The 17,524-nt window shown below is 58.1% G+C and overlaps 1 protein-coding gene across 1 annotated transcript in view; it reads left to right on the top strand.

Annotated features, from left to right (window-relative positions):
• The window catches only part of ADAM33 (ADAM metallopeptidase domain 33), a gene marked incomplete in the record, with an annotated part of 75,505 nt that overhangs the window by 11,267 nt on the left and 46,714 nt on the right, over positions 1 to 17,524 (top strand). The window contains 1 exon segment of the mRNA XM_034772285.1: positions 10,229 to 10,305. Within this exon segment, the coding sequence (XP_034628176.1) occupies positions 10,229 to 10,305 (77 nt within the window).

The following is a 17,524-nucleotide window of genomic DNA, read 5'->3' as shown; positions in this document are numbered from 1 at the left end:
CGCTTTGGCGCTGCCTGAGCTGGTGCCTCTGGGCAGGGTCGCCAGTTGCTCTTAGGTTTGGCGTCGTGAGCCGCGCAGTGATGGTGCAGGTGGCCTGGGTGAAGCCGCGGGCTGCGGAGAACCAAAGATCGTTTCACCCTCAAAGGAAAACAAAAGGCGTTGGCCTTGGCTCCTCCAGCGACAGCTCTGCGGTTTTTCTGATCAGCAGATTGAAAAAGAAAAATACTCTTGAATTCCACCCGCCGGGGCTGGGTCTCCGCCACCGCGGCTCCTTCCCCAGCTGCTGTGAACTTCGCCACCGCTGATGGATTTTGGACGGGCTGTTGGAGCCTGGAACTGGAGTCTTGGTCAGCGAGTGTCCCCAGACAGGACCCCTTGTAGGTGCCATGGGGAGAGACGGTTCCCCCGTTTGCTTCTAGCCTTGGCAGCGATGGAAATGCCAGCGTCTCCTTAAGCCCCTCGGGCTGCATGGCTGGGAAGTGTCTTGCGGCAGAGGACAGCTGGCGGGCCGGGCTCACTGCTGCAAGATATGCTGGAGGCGAATGGCTTTGCCACTAGCTGAGATACAGGTTGTCAATCCTCATGGTCCAGGGCACGCGCCCAGTTCAGCGAGGAATTCCCAGGGGTGGCACAGTTATGCCCATTATGGATGGGAGCCTTAGAGCTCCCTCGGTCTCCGAGCTTTGACCCCTGTTGGAGAAGCCCCAGGACTAGAGACCTAGCAGGGGAGACTGGTTCTGTCTGCTGCAGGGGCTGCTGGGGGAGGGTCTGTGGCCTGTTCTACTCTGGCACTGTGAAGGGGGTGGAAGTGACACCCCAGACACAGCTGTCCCCCTGGTTCTGCACCAGCCAGGCCCCCAGTGTCAGGGGTGTGCCAAGAGTGGGGGAGGCTGGCTGCTGTGCAGGGCACTTGGGTTATTTCTCTGCCTCCAGGGGGAGTAGAGCGTAAATTACTGGGGCCTGGGCAGGGGCGTGTGGGGCTTAAAGCCACCTTTGCTCCCCCCGTCCCGGTCTGTGCCAGGGGCAGAGCTGAGAATCAGGCGAGGACTCTGAGCTGCAGCCCCGGGCTGTTGCGGGCGGCAGCTTCCTGTGTCTGACTCTGCCCGCCCAGGTGCCGGGCGGTGCCCTTGGCTGGTTGCTTAAAGGCAGGTGCCGCCTCTATTTCCTGTGGATAAGCCGGTGCGCTGGGTTGTGGGGCTCTGGGGCTGCCGGCAGAACCCGCCACTCCCTCCTCTCTGCTGGGCAATGCTGGCCGCCCAGGAGCCCTCGCCAGCCGGCCCTGTGGACCCCGCTGCCGCCTCCACTACTCAGTCCCGTCCTGTCATTTCCATGGGCATCTTGTGATAACCCATCTCCCGGGTGAACTAAAAATCCTGGGGGGAGTCGACATCTGCTTGGCTTGAATCGGTCATCTCCCGCAGGGACCTGCAAGTCCCTCTGGCCGGCAGTGGGGCCTGCCTGGGTCCTCTCCTTGCTCCGCACCAGAAGTGCAGGGGCAGCTGGCTTTAAAGGGGCCACCTCGGTGTTGGAGGGCTCTCTGCTGACCTCCCCCTGTTCTTTCCCAATCTCTCTATTCAGCAAGGATTTGGGGAAGCCCTGGAAGGCTGTTGGACAGTCGGGGCTGGCTGGCTGCGGCATGCAGCGGATAAGGGCCCAATCCTGCTCCACTGTGGGCAACGGGAGCTCTTCCGTCGGTTTCTCAGGAGCAGTCTCCAGCCCCACGTGACTAGATGGACTGAGCAGGCAGAGAGCGGTTCGCTGTGCGTCCTTTGCGAGTGACCCTCGGCCCTTCTCATCCCAATACCTCCAAGCTCATCAGCCCCAAGGCACAGAAGGGGAAACTGAGGCCCAGAGAAAGGAATTCCCTTCCCCATGCTCACACGGGGAGTTTGGCATCACCAGCATACTAGTTCCAGGCCTTAACCACCTTCTCTGCCAAGGGCTTTGTGTGTGTGTGTGTGTGTGTGTGTGTGTGTTTGGGGAGGGAGCGGGGGGGGGATTAGGAGGGGGAGAGGCAGCTTTGTGAACATGGCCCTTTAAGAATTCAGTTTGACAAGAGCATCCTGCCAACAATGTGCTTATGCAAACACACAATGTAATTGCTGGGGAATTTGAAGGAGCCAAACTCCACTGAGGGCGCTGGGGAAGGGGAAAGCAAAGGGGGATTTGAGGGGGAGGGAGGGAGGAAGGAGGGGGGGGAGAACTGGGACCCCCTGGGGGGTAAAAGGGAATTGAACGGAAAAACGCACAGACCATATTTGGCCAAGGCAGCGCTGTTTGTATAAGATCATGTTCTAAAAATCCAACCCATTCCCAGCATTGCCAAGGGAGAGGGACCCTCTGCTTCCCTCCCCTCCTCCCGCTGTGAAATCACCGCAGCGCTGCCCGGCTGGCGCGGGGAGCTGATTGGCCGTGTTTTGGGAATGGCTAAGGGACTCCTAGGAAAATCGTGGATTGTTTTTTCCTGTCTGCTCTGGTCTCCTTTTTTGGAGCTGGGAAGATTTTCTGGTGGTGGGAGCGGGACTGGTGCGACATCCCACCTGGCAGTTTCAAGGCCCCCCATGACCTCTCCCCCATGCTGCCACCATGTGGCAGTGAGTCTGTCAGAGGTGTGTATAGAGGCCAAGCCCCTCCGTCTTCCATGTATTTCTCCTGCCGGCTGCCCTGCGAGGAGGGGCAGTGCTGGGATCCCCACTGTGCGGATAGGAGCTGAGGCGGGGAAAAGCCGGGGATGCCATTGTCACAACTGTTTAGCACGGCGGGCCAGATCCTCAATGGCTCCTGAGTTCTGTGGTGGTTTGGTGCCTAAATACCTTGGACACCTCATTTCCACAAGGAATACAGGCACTTGCGGGAGAGGTTTTTCAGAGGTACAAATGGCAGCTAGGTGCCCAACTGCTCCTGGCATTCAGGTGGCGTCTGGCAGCCAGTTGCCGCTTGTGCCTTTGCAAATTCCCCCTTGGTAGCCTGAGTGCCTCTGACTTTCAGTGAGACGAGGCGGGAGAGGGAATCTCTCTTATTGGACCAACTTCTGGTGGTGAGAGAGACCAGCCTTCGAGCCACACGCAGCGCATCAGGCTCCTAAACCAATTAGGCCAGGGCTGATGAGAGGGGAGAGGAAAGAGGGGACAATTGTACCAGAGCCCCAAGCTCAGAACCCCAAATTCAGCCCCCCCCACCCCGCAAATGTCTGTAACTGAGGTGAAATGGGAGCGGGTAGGGCCCTAGCAAACATGATGTACCAGGGGCCCAGTCCCCGGGGTGCCTGAACTGCCACATCTTCTTTCCTTAGTGTTTTGGCTCTGGATTGGGCTACTCAGAGCAGATTTGTGCCTTCCATGAGGAGAGCCCTGCCCCTACCCAGCCGGCCTGGAGCCCTGCAGATGACACCGAAAGTTGCACAATAAGGAACAAACCGCAGCCTCCCATGGGAGGTGGAGCCTGCGGATCCCACCGCTGCCTCTTGGGTGTATGGCCTATGCGTTTAGCATTGCTGGTCTGGCAGCCTGCAGCCCTCAGCTGTGGCAGCACCAACTTCCTTGCCCTGGCATAGAGACCACGGCCAGGTCGCTCCGTTACCTCCCTGTAGGGGCTGCCCATAATTAGCCCCACCCGTGGGCGTGGCTTTTTCACTTCCCAGGCCCCACCAAAGAGCCCTCAGCTCGTGACAGTTTCTAGTCACTGCTGGCCTGGATTTGAACCCAGGGCTTTGCGGGTTCCCGAGTCAGAGTCTGAAGCCTTAGGCTCCAGAGCAGCACCCGTGGGCTTCCCAGAGCAATGTGCTGGGACTTGGGCTTCCCAAGGGCAAGGCTGGGGGTCTGCTTTATCCCGGGAGCTGGGGCTGTCTGTGAGCGAGACGTGCTGGCTGATTAAAGAGGGGGAAAGGTTGTCACTGGACGTGGGTGGGCCTTTGAATTGGGGCGAAGGCATGGCAGTTCCTCTCGCTCGTCTTGCCTCCTGAGTTTCAACCAGCGTGTGTGGCGATCAAAGAGATGGGAAGGCGAAGCCATTCATTGGGAGTGGGATTTCGCTCTGACGGCTGATTCTTTCTTGTCCAGGCAAAGTCCCTCCTGGCTGTGGTGCTGCCTGCGTCTTGAGTGTAAGGTGGGACCCGTTATGAGCAAAGCAGGGGTGAGAACGGCCCTGTGCCAATGGGGCCATTCTCGGAGGGATACGCGGTGTCGAGGGAGAGACGTGTTTGCTTGTCTAAGTCTTGCTCTCCACGAGAGCCTCCCCATACCAAGTGTCACTGCAGTCCAGCCCGGCAGCCAGCTCTGAGCAGCGGCCGTTCTATGGGGATGGAAGCTATGTGGATCTCTGAAGCCCACATTGCCCTGCTTGGCACCCGGGGCTTCATTGCAAATGTTCTCTAGACTGTCTAGCAAGGAGTACTGCGGAAAGGGATCTGGGGGTCCTAGAGGACCACAAGCTAAATATGAGTCAACGGTGTAATGCTGCTGCAAAAAAAGCGAACATCATTCTGGGATGTATTAGCAGGAGAGTTGTAAGCAAGACCGGAGAAGTAATTCTTCCACTCTACTCCGTGCTGATTAGGCCTCAACTGGAGGATTGTGTCCAGTTCTGGGTGCCACATTTCAGGAAAGATGTGGACAAATTGGAGAAATTCCAGAGAAGAGCAACACAAATGATCTAGAAAACATGACCTATGAGGGAAGATTGGAAAAAATTGGGGTTGTTTAGTCTGGAGAAGAGAAGACTGAGAGGGGACATGGTAACAATGTTCAAGTACATAAAAGGTTGTTACAAGGAGGAGGGAGAAAATTGTTCTCATTAACTTCTGAGGATCGGACAAAGGAGGTTTAGGTTGGACATTAGGAAAACCTTCCTAACGGTCAGAGAGGTTAAGCACTGGAATAAATTGCCTAGGGAGGTGGTGGAATGTCCATCATTGGGGATTTTTAAGAGCAGGTTGGACAAACACCTGCCAGGGATGATCTAGAAACTAGATAATACTTAGTCCTGCCATGAGTGCAGGGGACTGGACTAGATGACCTCTCGAGGTCCCTTCCAGTCCTGTGATTCTATGATTCTCCACCCACAGGCAGTCCTCCCAAAGGAAACAAAGCCTCTCTCCTCCTCCTTTGTGAGGACCTTTCACTGGCAGGTGAGAGGCCAAGGGACCCTACCAGTCCCAGTAGAGTAGAGGAATCTAGAAGTGGCTGCCTGTCAGTAGGTGGTGGGCTGTAGCTGACTTCCTCGTGCACAGGTGCTCCAGTGAGCTCTGCCATTCGGGAGCAGTCTCAGCAGAGGCCAGAGATAACATGAGCCATGGAGACTGAGGTGGGCCAAAAGCTTTGTTACCTTTGCAAACTCCAGAAACTCCTTCCCATGAAGCAGCTGGCTGGGATCCCTCCGGGCTGGGATCGCCGGGTGCCTTTCTCAGGCCTGGCTTGTGAGGGAGGTCGCACCAGATGATCATGATGGTCCCATTAATCCATGTGTCTAAACAATGGCAAAGCACCAACCCTCGCACTGGGCCCTGGAAGGGCGCTCTGGCTCGGAGGGGCTGGCAGCCCGCCCGGGGCTCTCCCTCTGCTCTGCCGATAAGCACATGGCTCTGGAATGACAGCAGTTGTGCTGGAAAACCCGAGCCTGACTCAATGTGTCGTTTGGCTTGCGAGGGCCTTGTTTGCTGAAGGGAAATGTTAAACCGTTGTCTGTTGGGAGGAGCAGAAAGGAGGGGCAGACTGCAAGAGAGACATAAACAGAGTCAGTAACATCAGGGAGAGACATAAACAGAGATCGAGCCCCACGCCCATAGAGAGGCAGAGAAAAGGATCCAGTTTTCCGGGCCTTGTGTACGCACCGCACAGCTCTGGCTGACGTAATCCCGCCGACTGGGGGAGCTCGGCTTGGTGTGAGCCACGTTGTATTTGGGGCCACGGCTCTGCCCAGCACCGTGCTGCATCATGGGCAGGGGCGGCTCTATGTATTTTGCCGCCCCAAGCACGGCAGTCAGGCGGCTTTCGGCGGCGCGCCTGCGGGAGGTCTGCTGGTCACGCGGATTCAGCGGCGCGCCTGCGGGAGGTCCGCCGGTCCCGTGCCTTCGGCGTACCCGCCGCCGAATTGCTGCTAAAGCCGCGGGATCGGCGGACCTCCCGCAGGCGCACCACCGAAGCCTGCCTGACTGCCGCCCTCATGGCGACCGGCAGGCTGCCCCCCACGGCTTGCCGCCCCAGGTACGCGCTTAGTGCGCTGGTGCCTGGAGCCGCCCCAATCGTGGGTAGGTATCCCAGGGTACCTTGCACTGCCTTTGGGCTTACTCCCTTCGGCAGTTTTGGGTGCAGATTGTAGGATGCTTCCTGGAACCCTGAGGAAATGTGGGAGAAGTGGGGCCAAACTCCCACAGTCCCCCCTGTTAGAGTCACTTGGTGCCCAGGTAGGGTGACCACCTGGACCTTAGCTCCCCCTCATTGCCATGAGGCCCCGCCCCGGCACAGGCGGTGGGAGTTTTTGGAGTCACTTCAGCACCCGAAGATGGAGTTTGCGCGGGATATTTCTTTCTGATCTGTTCGGTGATCAGCTCCACCTGGCCGAGCGCTGGCCAATCACCAGACAAATGCACGACGCAGGGACACGCCGGGCAAACGCAAGCTCTTCGTTCCCTCCCCGGTTCTGGGTCAGAGACTCTGCGGATGAGCTGTGAATCTCCCCCATTGCCTGGACACTTTCCTGCAGCACTGTGATCCCGGGGCCTCGGTGTATGGGCAGGAATTGCTGGTTCTAGCAAGATGTGGGAGCCGTACGGGCAGCTTGAAATCCCAGGAACTGCCCCAGTTGGAGTCCAAGGCCCTATGGTGAAGTATCGATCCCACGGGGTGGGGTGCTGGGCACAAGTCTGTGTCGCCAGGTTGCTGGGCATGAGGCTTAGCGGAACCTTGTTTCAAAGAGAGTTTTGTTTTTAGCCAGTGGCCCCAGCCCACAGAGCGTGGGTGTATGGGGGGGGGGAAGGGCTGCTCCTAGCCAGGCAGAGCTGCTGTTATGCCAAGGATTTGTACCCTGGTGCCAAGCCCCTGTGGAGATGGACCACTCTGGTGTGAAGCAGGGTTGGCTCCGATGGGATCTGTGCCAGAGCCTCTTGTGTGGACAAGGCCCTGGACTGCGGGCCCAGCCCAGAAGCCTGTAGCGTCCTGGGGAAGCTGAGTCAATGATTTCCTCCCCTTGCACCCGGTATTTTTAACAGCTGTGTGTTCTACAGTGCCCGGAAGCTGAGATTTCTATTTATTCCCCTGCCCTGGCATGACAAACCCGGTAGTCACCCGAGTGCAGGGCTTGGATCCCAGCCTGAGGAGACTGAGACGCTGGGCCCTGCCTGGACAACTGGCAAACCAGCTGGAGGGAGCTGTCAGGGTGCAGAGGAAGGGGAGGAAATGAACAGCAAGGTCCGGTTCTCCATTGGGCCGTGCAGCCATTTACCACCAGTGCAAAGCGCCGGGGGCTGTTTCACGCTCGCTTTGCACTGGTGTCGGTGGCTGTGCAAATTTAATGCAGAATCAAGCCCCCCGGGCGCAGGACTCAAGGTGTGGGAGGCTGAGCTGGTGGGGAGGAGAAGGGGGAGGAGGGAAGTGGCAGGGCTTGGAGGTATGGGCGATAGAAGCAAGAGCTATGGGTTGAGAGGAAGAGCTCTTTGTGGAGTGGGGAGGGGAGGTTGTCCTCCCTGCTCTCCAGCTCTAGCAGGGCCCAGGGAGCAGAGCTGCTGGCTGCAGGGAGCCTCCCCTGGCGTGACCTTACCACTTGGATTCCTCTCTTGCTTGTAAAAATTGCCACGGTCCCCTGGGTTCTTACCCTGTGGGCGGACAATCGCTAGCCTGCATGGGTTGGAATGGGGCCAGCCCCAAGGCATTGCTGGCTGGGTTGTAGCTGTGATGTCTTGTCCCACCCCAGGATGGGCGTCTTAGCTCCTGGGGACAGGGGATGTTTTCCTCAGGGCTGGAATTCAGTTTCCAGGGAGGAAGACTGGCCTAGTGGTTAAGGAGTTGGACTGTGACTTTTAGAGACCGAGGTCAATTCCCTGCTCTGCAACAGACTCCCTGTGCATCCTTGGACAGGCCCCCAGTATCTCTGCCTCAGGTCCCCATCTGCCCGGCGGGGTAATAACCCTGGCCACTTTCAGTTCACTTCTTTGGGGCAGGGACGGTCCCTGCCTAGCACAGCTGGGCCTGGATCGTGCAAATACTAGGAACTATTTTTGTCCGTGGGGAAGAGCTGCCCCTTTTCTGATCTGGGGCGGGGATCCCGTCTCGTCCCTCTGTGTATTTCCTGGGATGTTTCCAATTCGTTCTCGCGCACATGCGTGTCTCTGTAGAGAGTCTTCAGCCACCCACCTCTCAGATGTTCTTCGTCTCTTGTTTTCCACTGGTGTGAAAATTCCACGTTCCCGCGGTGCTGCTGTCGAATTCAGGGACCCCAAAGCCCCCCCCCCCGAGCTCCCTTTGAACCCCGGCTCTGGAGGGGTGTCTGGCTGCCTTCGGAGAGTTAAGATCTCCCAGCTAAACCCAATAGGGTGGTTTTATTTCTGGAGGGAGGAGCTGGACTGCATTCATGCAGCGCTTAGGCATCAGCGGAAGGTCCCTTAAGACCAATAATGCCCCGGGCGGGGACAATGAATTGATCCTTTCTTTATAGACTGAGGCTGGAGCGGGGTATCGACCCCCCCCCCCCCATCAGGCCGCTCGCCACTGGAAAGTTGTCCCCATGTGACCGCTGTCTGGGGGCCTCTGTGAAAGGAGGCGGCAGGTTTCCGTCCCAGTCCCAGGGCACCTCCTTGAGAGCTGGCAGACTCAGAGACCCTGGAGCCAGGAGTCTCCCTTTGCCCAGAGAACTGGTCCCTCCGGGGCGGCTCGGGCTGCCCCTGCTCCGTGGCTCACTCGCCGGGACTTTCTGGGCAGCACCTTGCCCCAACGCTGGATCCACTTCAGCGGCCTGTCCACATGGTCCGTCAGCGCGCGGCAAGCCTGGGCGTGAGCGTCCTGTGCACCAGCCGGCCATGCGCTAACTGCCGTGTGGAGCCGGCTGCCCTGGGCTCCGTACTGTGATGTGACGGGCCCCTGTCGGGAGCCGCGAGCGGGAGGTGCAGAGCGAGGGGCAGGTGTGAGGTCAGAGGTCCGGTGAGCGAAGCGAATCCATAAGAGGGGTTTGAGCTGGATTTGGGCTGGGGGAGCCGAGTGACGGCCTGAGAACAGGCTTCCCTGGCCTGAGAGAGCAGGGGCTGGAGAACAACGTCGGGTTGGGGGTTTCAAGTGTCCAGGTGGGAAGCGGCGAGGACCCAAGCAGGGATTTCAGGGGCGCCAGAGCCCAGATCCTGGCAGCGTTACGGAGGCAGAGCTGCGTGAGGACGAGTTTGGCGTCTGGGCTGGGGTGAGGAGCAGTGTCACCGAGATGGAGGCACGGGGAGGGTATCTCCGCCTTTCCCCTGCTTTCTGGAGGCCCTGGCATGCTGTCCATCCGGAAGCTGGAGCAGGGGTGGGGAGGACCCAGCAGAGTGTACAGGCAGTCGGACAGCGTGTGCTGCCGAATGCAAGAGCGGGGCCAGCCCAGCCTGGGGGTTCAGAGGCGTAGGGGGGGCCCTGTGAAGTCAGCCAGCCCATCCCCCGGGAGCACAGGATGGCGCCCTGCAGAGGAACAGTTCAGTCTCAGCCCTTTCCACACCATCAGGCCATGTGCCAACAGATAAAAACGGGGGGGGAGGGGCAGTCGTGACCCCCTTGGCTGAGACCCCATCCCTTCTCCAGGGCTCTTAACGCTCCCAGCAACCGAGCCTCCGCCCCTTCCCGGGAGAGGCCATGCCACTGTCTAGGGACCCCGGCGACTGGCCCTGCTCTGGGAGGAACCCCACTTTAGAGGGCAGCGTATGTGATCATATCCCTCTCTCAGGGTACACCCCGAAAGGCTACGGGACCTACTACTGGTGCCAGTGCTCCGCCTCGGGGAGGTCTCTGTTAGCTCGGGCGGGCGGGGCCTGTATTTTTGCAGCGGGTGGAGCAGGGTTCTAGTCCCGCTTCCCCAGGTGCGGGGCTGATCCGTTCATTGGCTGCTGCAGGAGGGTTTGTTACACCAGGGGAAATGGGCATGGCCTGTTCCCAGATCCCCCACCCTGCAGATCTCCTGGCCTGGGGGGAGCTGGCAGTGGACACAGAGCTGTGCAGCGGTTTGGTGTCTCCCTGGCTTTCCCTTGTGACCCGATTCCTCCCTTGCTCTCCTTCCACAGGTGCCAGCGCCTGCCACGGGGGAGATGGCCGTGACTGCTGAGGGCAAAGAGCTCATCCTGGCACTGGAAAGGAACCAGTAAGTATCCACCTTGGGACACGGGGGCTCTGCAGGACTCTAGCTGCAGGGTTGGCCCTGGATGCGTGCAGCAGGTGTCCAGGGGCGTCCGGGGTGGGGGTGTCTGCATGGACCACCTGGCCGTGCAAGGAATCATCTCAGTGATGCTCTCGTGGATTGTCACGCCCTCGTGTCGCCGCTCAGCCACCAATGCTGTCGACTGTCCGGTCCCTGGTTCACCTGCCCATCGGCTCCCTCCCTCCTTCCCCTGCCAGCCTGGAACGTGCCTGGCGCGCTTCCTCCCTGCAGCGCTGGTGCAAACGCATGCCGGAGGTGTGGTTGCCCCGTCCTCGGCGCAGTCATTCACACAGCGGGAGCCGGTGTGAGCCGGATTCGGTGGCATGTTACGCTCCGTTGGCACTGGGTATGAACGACGACATGCTGCCGGGGGGCTGGGCGTTCCTAGACACCCCTTCTCCCGGGGGCCTGCTCAGACACACGGATGTGTGCCCGCTCTCAGGCAAGCCCACTCGCCCTGTAGACAGTGGGCGACTTGCATGTGTTGGGCTAGGGAGCCGCTGCTGGCTTGCTGTGGTTTCTCAGCGAATCACAGCCAGAACGCAGCGGTTCCTAAGAGGCGGGTTGCTTTGGTAGTGTCGGGGTGTGTGTGAGGGCTGGCCTGTCGGTTCTTCTCAGGGTGTTTGTGGGGGCTCGGCCGTGTGCAATCCGTTGTTGCTGCAGGGTTGTTCGTCCATCCACACTGGTTTGTTTTTACAGGGTTGCTCGCAGGGACGGGGCTGAGCACCGTGGCTTGTTATTGTAGGGTCTCTCAGAAATCATCTGCTTTGATTGATTTCCTTCCCCCTGCCATTTTGGAATTCAAAAAAGCCGTGAAACCATTAACCCCTTGATCTCCGTGGTGCGCCCAGCGCTGTAGTGTCTGCGGGCCCTGCTCGTATCAGTGAAGTTCGCCTCCCAGCAGGGGAGGGCAGTGCTGGTATTGCGCCACTGGGGAAACTGAGGCACAGGGAGGCTACGTGACTTGCCGAGGGAGAGCAGGGACTGCTCTGTTGCAAAACAGAGACTTGAACTGAGGTCCCCAGAGTCCCAGTCAGTGCCGTAACCACACGCCCCTTCTTCTTCCTGTGCAGGGCTGGCTTCCCCCGCCGGTCAATAGAAATGCCTGCCCCTGAGAGCGTCCCAGTGACTCCGTTCCCTGTCCCTCTGACCCAGTGCTCCCCTGTGCCGGCTGAGTAACTGGGGCGGAGCGGTCCTGACGAGTTGCCCGCTGCTGAAAGCGGAGTTCTTTGGACTCTGCATGGAGCTCGGCGGGGGAGAGTCGGCCAGACTGTTTGGGTTTCAGCAGTCGGAGACTGCCAGGCTCCTGGGGCTATCACTGGCGGGAGGGGGGGTCAGTGGTGCTGGGGGCCCCGCTGGGACAGGGATTTGTTTGCAGATGGGCTGGGCCCTGGCAGGGCGTGAAAGCTCAGGCCAGAGACACCGTTTTCAGCTTCGCTCCTCAATGCAGCAGCAAAGGGGCAAAGCAGTAAATGATCAGTTAGATCAAGCAGTGAAAGAGGCCCGGGGAGAGAGGTCTGGGGTGAGAGACGGGGGAAAGAGAAGCCCAGAGAGAAGGATGTTGGGGAGCAGGGTCTGGGGAGCAGGAAGGGAGTGAGAGAAGCACAGTGGTGAAGGGAGCAGAGAAGCAGTAAGAACTGCTGTACTGAATTGGGCCATCTGGTTCCATATCCCATGGCCCGGTGGGCAAACTGGCCCGCCCCCGCCGGCCTGCCGCCTCCCGGAGGGCGAACCGGCCCGGCCCCCCGCCGGCCTGCCGCCTCCCGGTGCACTGGATCTGATCTCTGGGCTAAGGAGTCGTGTTATCTCTCTGCCCCATCCTGAACCCGAACGTGGTATCCAACTGCCTCCGCACTAACCGTTCATCCATCTAGCCTCCCTCTTACTGGCACCTACAGCAGTGGCCAGTACCTATGGCTTCAATGGAGGGCAGACTGTTCCCCTGTCAAATACCACGAGAGAGGGAGAGCTCAGTGCTTTGAGCATTGGCCTGCTAAACCCAGGGTTGTGAGTTCAATCCTTGAGGAGGCCACTTAGGGATCTGGGGCAAAATCAGTACTTGGTCCTGCTAGTGAAGGCAGGGGGCTGGACTTGATGACCTTTCAGGGTCCCTTCCAGTTCTAGGAGATGGGCGCGCGCTCTCTCTCTATCTATCTATCTAATATATATATATATATGGAGTGGGGTGGGCTGAGGGGAGGCATTCCTTCCTGACCCCACAGGTCATCAGCCTGTGCCCTGAAGCATGATGTTTGCTGATGTTCGGTGGTATCTTGGCCTGGGAAGAGGGCAAGGGACACACTGCGGCAGCAGAAGTAGCCCATGTGGGATGAAATACGGCGAGGGAAGCTGGAATAAGAGGCGAGTAAGACACACACCTGTTGTGGAAGTGGGAGTAGAGACCAAAAACTGATTTCCCTTCCAGCATCTTTAAATTTATAAGTCTCCATTAGTCAGAAGTGATTAATCTTTAAAAAAGAAAAACCCGCCTTCCAAGAAGAGGTCAGTCCCTGGCAAAAATAGAGCGTACACATCAGATTTCATTGGCTGCTGTGTACGTTGAAATATTTTGATTAAGGCTTGCTTACCCTTTGTCATGTGGTGTAATCATGAAAACTTACTATCTTCTTACCTATTTGCCTGTATAGGTTACAAATCTTGGTTTGTAAACTTAGTGCCACAATGACTGTGCTTTTCTTACCCTAGAGTTTTGGAGTTGGAGTATCTTCTGTATTACTTGGCTACTGATTGACAGTCATAAACTCAGCCTTTAAAGGTAGACCCGTCACCTTCTTAGCTCTGTCTCATCTCCCCCCCACCCCTTTTTTCAGTTATTTGCTCCATATTTTCTGCCTTTTTTCCCACTTCTGTACAGCGTTGAGTCTCCAATCCTTATATGTTTTCAGGGATGTTTCCGGGATCTCTTGTCTGTAAAGGATTCATGACGTTGTAACCCTTCTTCTGCGAGCTGTAAATGCTGTTTCTGCGATCTGAAAGTTTATGGGAGGGATAGCTCAGTGGTTTGAGCATTGGGCTGCTAAACCCAGGGTTGTGAGTTCAGTCCTTGAGGGGGCTATTTAGGGAACTGGGATAAAAATGTGTCTGGGGATTGGTCCTGCTTTAAGCAGGGGGTTGGACTAGATACCTCCTGAGGTCCCTTCCAACCCTATGATTCTATAACATTAGGGATGGGGAGATGAATGTCATGAAAATTGTGGTCCAGTGGTTAGAGGCCATGGGCCTGGGCATCCAGGGGTCTGGAGTCTCATGCTGGCAGGAATCCATTGGAAGTGACACAGCTCAGGTTTGCGAGTGGGTAGCTCTGACCTGGCACAGCCCCTGAGAACGTACTCGGCTCGTTAGCCCGCTCTGTCTTTGCTGCTGCTGCTCCCTGTGCTAGCTGGAGTCAAGCTCCCTCGAGCCGCATGGACCTCCCGGGTGATCTAAGCCACGCCCCCCCGTCAGCCTTTCCCGAGCTGTAAACGGGGGTGGGGAGCCACTTACTCCCTGCAATGGCCTCCCGTCAGAAGCCCAGGTGATGATTTTCACTAGCTAGTGTTGGAGCAGTAGGGAGGATAAGACCCCGCTGCGAGTCCGATGAGCACCTAAATAGAGAGGGTGCCTCTAACCTCATGTGTAACGCAGCTTCTCTGTGGATCTGAGCGCTCCGGGCGAGCACGTTCCATCCCAGCACCACAAAGCACTTGCCTGCTAGGCTGGGAGACAGCCTGCCCGAGGGCCGTGACGGACGCTCCATCGCTGGGGGCGTTTAAAACTAGACCAGCCAAACACGGGAAGCCAGGCTGTGAGGAATCACCCGAATTGCTGGGGGAATGGGCTCCACAGCCTGACCGGGGCTTTTCCTTCTCTGGTTTCCACCAGGAGCCGCCCTCAGGGCTTAGCACTGGGCCCATGTGTCTCTCCTGCCTCCCTGACACCCAGAGAAGGGCGAGTCACCGCCAGCGTCCCCACCGCTAGTCTGAGATGCTCCTGAGGCGTCTCCCCATGGCAGAATCCCAAGGCCTGTCGCCCCTGGGTCCCGTGGAAGAGGCCTCAGGACTTTGGTCCCAGGCCTCCCTCCCAATGGCCGGCAAGTGGAACGTTCTCCCTGAAGAGCGCGTCGGCCCCCGTTTGGGCCGTGGGAGCGAGGCGGGCGTTTCCCAGGGCGGGGTCCCGTGCCGACTGCGGCGCTGTTGTCTCCTGAGCCCTGTGCATGTGAACGGGGTGATTTCACCTTCCCCTACTGAGTCAATAGTACGGTCCCTGCCCTGGCTTTTCTGTCCTGCAAGGGAAGTACCAACCCTGTGAGCTTCCTGCCAACAGCCACCTCCCCGAGCCAGCTGGGGAATTGTGCATCTCGCGCTAGAATTTAATCTCTCTCTTTTCCGTGTTCCACACCCACCCCTCCCTCGGCCCCCACCCCTTAGCTAACGCAAGACTATCCATCGCCCTCTGGTCCTAAACAGTGATGGACACTGATCTGGAGGGTCCTTGCAGCTAAACCCCCAGGAATCTGCGCAGCAGCTGAAGTGTATGGCACTGATGTGCAGACCTTTCCCCAGCATCTCTGAGCGTTCGCTCAGGCTGGTAGGTCTGGATACTGCACTAGAAATCTCCCAGGAAAAGGCTTTTCCTCTGGGATTTCTGGCTCTCTTTGGAAATGCTGCCACATAGCCGTTCCTCGGCACTGGATCCCAGCTGGAATGGGCAGGGGCGGGATGCGTAAGGAGGGGACCAGACTACGGACATTTGGGGCACGTGCAGCAGGACCAGCAGAGAAGCGTGGAGGTTGTGGTTTGCATAAGAACATAAGAACGGCCGTACTGGGTCAGACCAAAGGTCCATCTAGCCCAGTATCCTGTCTACCGACAGTGGCCCGTGCCAGGTGCCCCACAGGGAGTGAACCTAACAGGTAATGATCAAGTGATCTCTCTCCTGCCATCCATCTCCACCCTCTGACAAACAGAGGCTAGAGACACTCTTCCTTACCCGTCCTGGCTAATAGCCATTAATGGACTTAACCACCATGAATTTATCCAGTTCTCTTTTAAACGCTGCATGGACTGGTCTCTGCGTTGGGCTGTCGGCCAGCCATGAGGCCAGCTCACCAGAGTGGCAGCGTGCAGGCCCCGGGTAGCGTTTCAAGATGCCAAGGGGTGGGGTTTTCAAACGTGCCTTGTTGGGCCCCCAGTGGAGTGGGACTGTTAGACCAGTGCTGGGTGCTTAGAAGCCTCCTCCCCTGCTGTTCTGGGGCCCCTCCTGGTGCGGGTGAGATCACACCAGCAAAGGCAGGACCATGCGGGGGAAATCCTGGGGACTCTCCCAGCAGCCAATGTCTGCCTGACATGACATGACATGACTCTCCCGTGTGCTGGTTTGCACTCAGTTCCAGCATTAATGAGGCTGGTCCATCTGTGTCGCTGCATCTCCTTTGCTCAGAGCCGGTTTGGATTTGTGCTGGTGCTAGCAGCATCCTTTCTCCGGAGCCTGTGCCGCACCCTCTGGCCTGAAACCCTCCTCGAGCTGGGGATCTGGAATGTTATTTCTTCTACACGCTGTGTCCGCGCGGATCAAAAAAAACAGCAAGAGAAGAGACTACAGCCCTTTCCTGCCAGCAGCCCTGCTACACATCGTATTTAGCTTGGAGCCTGGCCTAGGCAGGAAGTATTTGGAGGGTAGACTTGATTTTGGAAATCAAATGAAATGAAGAAACACGCTCTCCAAAGTAACCAAGAAGAGAGAGACGGGGGAAAGAGAGAATGCTTCAGGCATAATAATCCTAGCAGGGGTCTGTGCTCATTTCTTTGTCTTTTCCTAATCACTGGGTTTGATCTGGGCAAAGACTCCTGGGGCGGCATCTTCCCCCTGGCCGGAGCGGGCACAGGACGCATTCACGCCCCAGCACCTCGTCACAGTCTGGGCTCGTCGGTGTTGTCGGCGGCCAGGAAGGCCCGACGTTGTCCCAAGGTCTGTACCTCCCCTCACGCAATGCAACAAGCCAGATCTCCAGCTGGTGTGAATCGGTTTGTCTGTCCATCTAGGGGTTCTACGCGGCTGCCCATCATGGTGGTATCCGAGCTCCTTCTATGTTAAATGAATAGCAACATCCCTAGAGGATTTCGGGGAGTCTCTGGCTCTTCTCCCTTTGCTCTGGTGTCGGGGGATCTTTGCCGATTCACACCAGCGGAGGGTCTGGCTCATGCCTCGCCCTGGTTCTGCTCTTCCACCGGCGTGTATCCTCTGACCTCAGTGGAGCTGCTCCGGATTTACACTGGTGTCAGCTGCAGGAGGAGCGGGCCCAGTTGTTACGTAGCGGCCTTTGTCCGGGTTGCCTCCTCTCATGTCCGGCTGGAGCTGCTGTCACCTCACGTCACATCTGGCTGCCTGGGCGACAGTCAGGGACAGCCATTTGCAGGCCATTCATGAAATCTGACCCCGGCCCGGCTGGGCCCTTTGTTCTGTGGCCCCTTCCTTGGTGTGTTGGATCCTCAGGCCTGGCTGGGGAAGGGAGGGGAGGGGAGGGGTCATTCAGAAATTCCAAGGGCCCCTTGTGATCCTCTCGCCCGACCTGCGTAACCCAGACTCATCAGCCTCTGATTGGCGCTGACGTGAGTGGCCAGGTGCGAGCAGGTGAGAGCGTGAGCTGAAGTGGTCTCCCAGCATCCCTGCCTGTGCTGGCTCTGGGCCCTAGGGAGGGAGGGTCATGAAGGGCAACAAATGAAGAGAAGAGAGTGAGACCCACTGACCCCTACAGCTCAGAGCTCACTCAGTGCCCGGACGAAAGTCCGGCTCAGGTGCTGAAAGTCCTAGTTTCCATCCTTGCCGCTGGCCAGGGCTAGCGCTGTTACGGTGCAGGAGAGTTAACCGCAGAAATACCAACCGAAGGAGCCCTGGGGATGACCCAGCGGGTTGAGAAAGGTCACGTGTCCTCCCCTGCCCAGTCACCGGTTTCAATCAATTATGGTTTGTAGCTAGACAGGGCTTGAATCTGCAGGGTTTTCACTAGCACCGCGTGCAGCCAGGCTCTTGTCTCTCCGCACTCTGCCGAGGCGGGGACTTCCGGCACAGCCAGGCGGCTGCCTTGGGTTTCTCTCGGCCAGCTCCCGAACAGCCTGAGGCCGGCCTGGGGTTTGCTGCGGGTGCACCCGTGTTGGCACGTCAC

The sequence above is a fragment of the Trachemys scripta genome, chromosome 5, assembly GCF_013100865.1.
Source record: "Trachemys scripta elegans isolate TJP31775 chromosome 5, CAS_Tse_1.0, whole genome shotgun sequence".
Lineage (NCBI taxonomy): Eukaryota > Metazoa > Chordata > Testudines > Emydidae > Trachemys > Trachemys scripta.
This window is presented reverse-complemented; position numbering and strand designations above follow the sequence as displayed.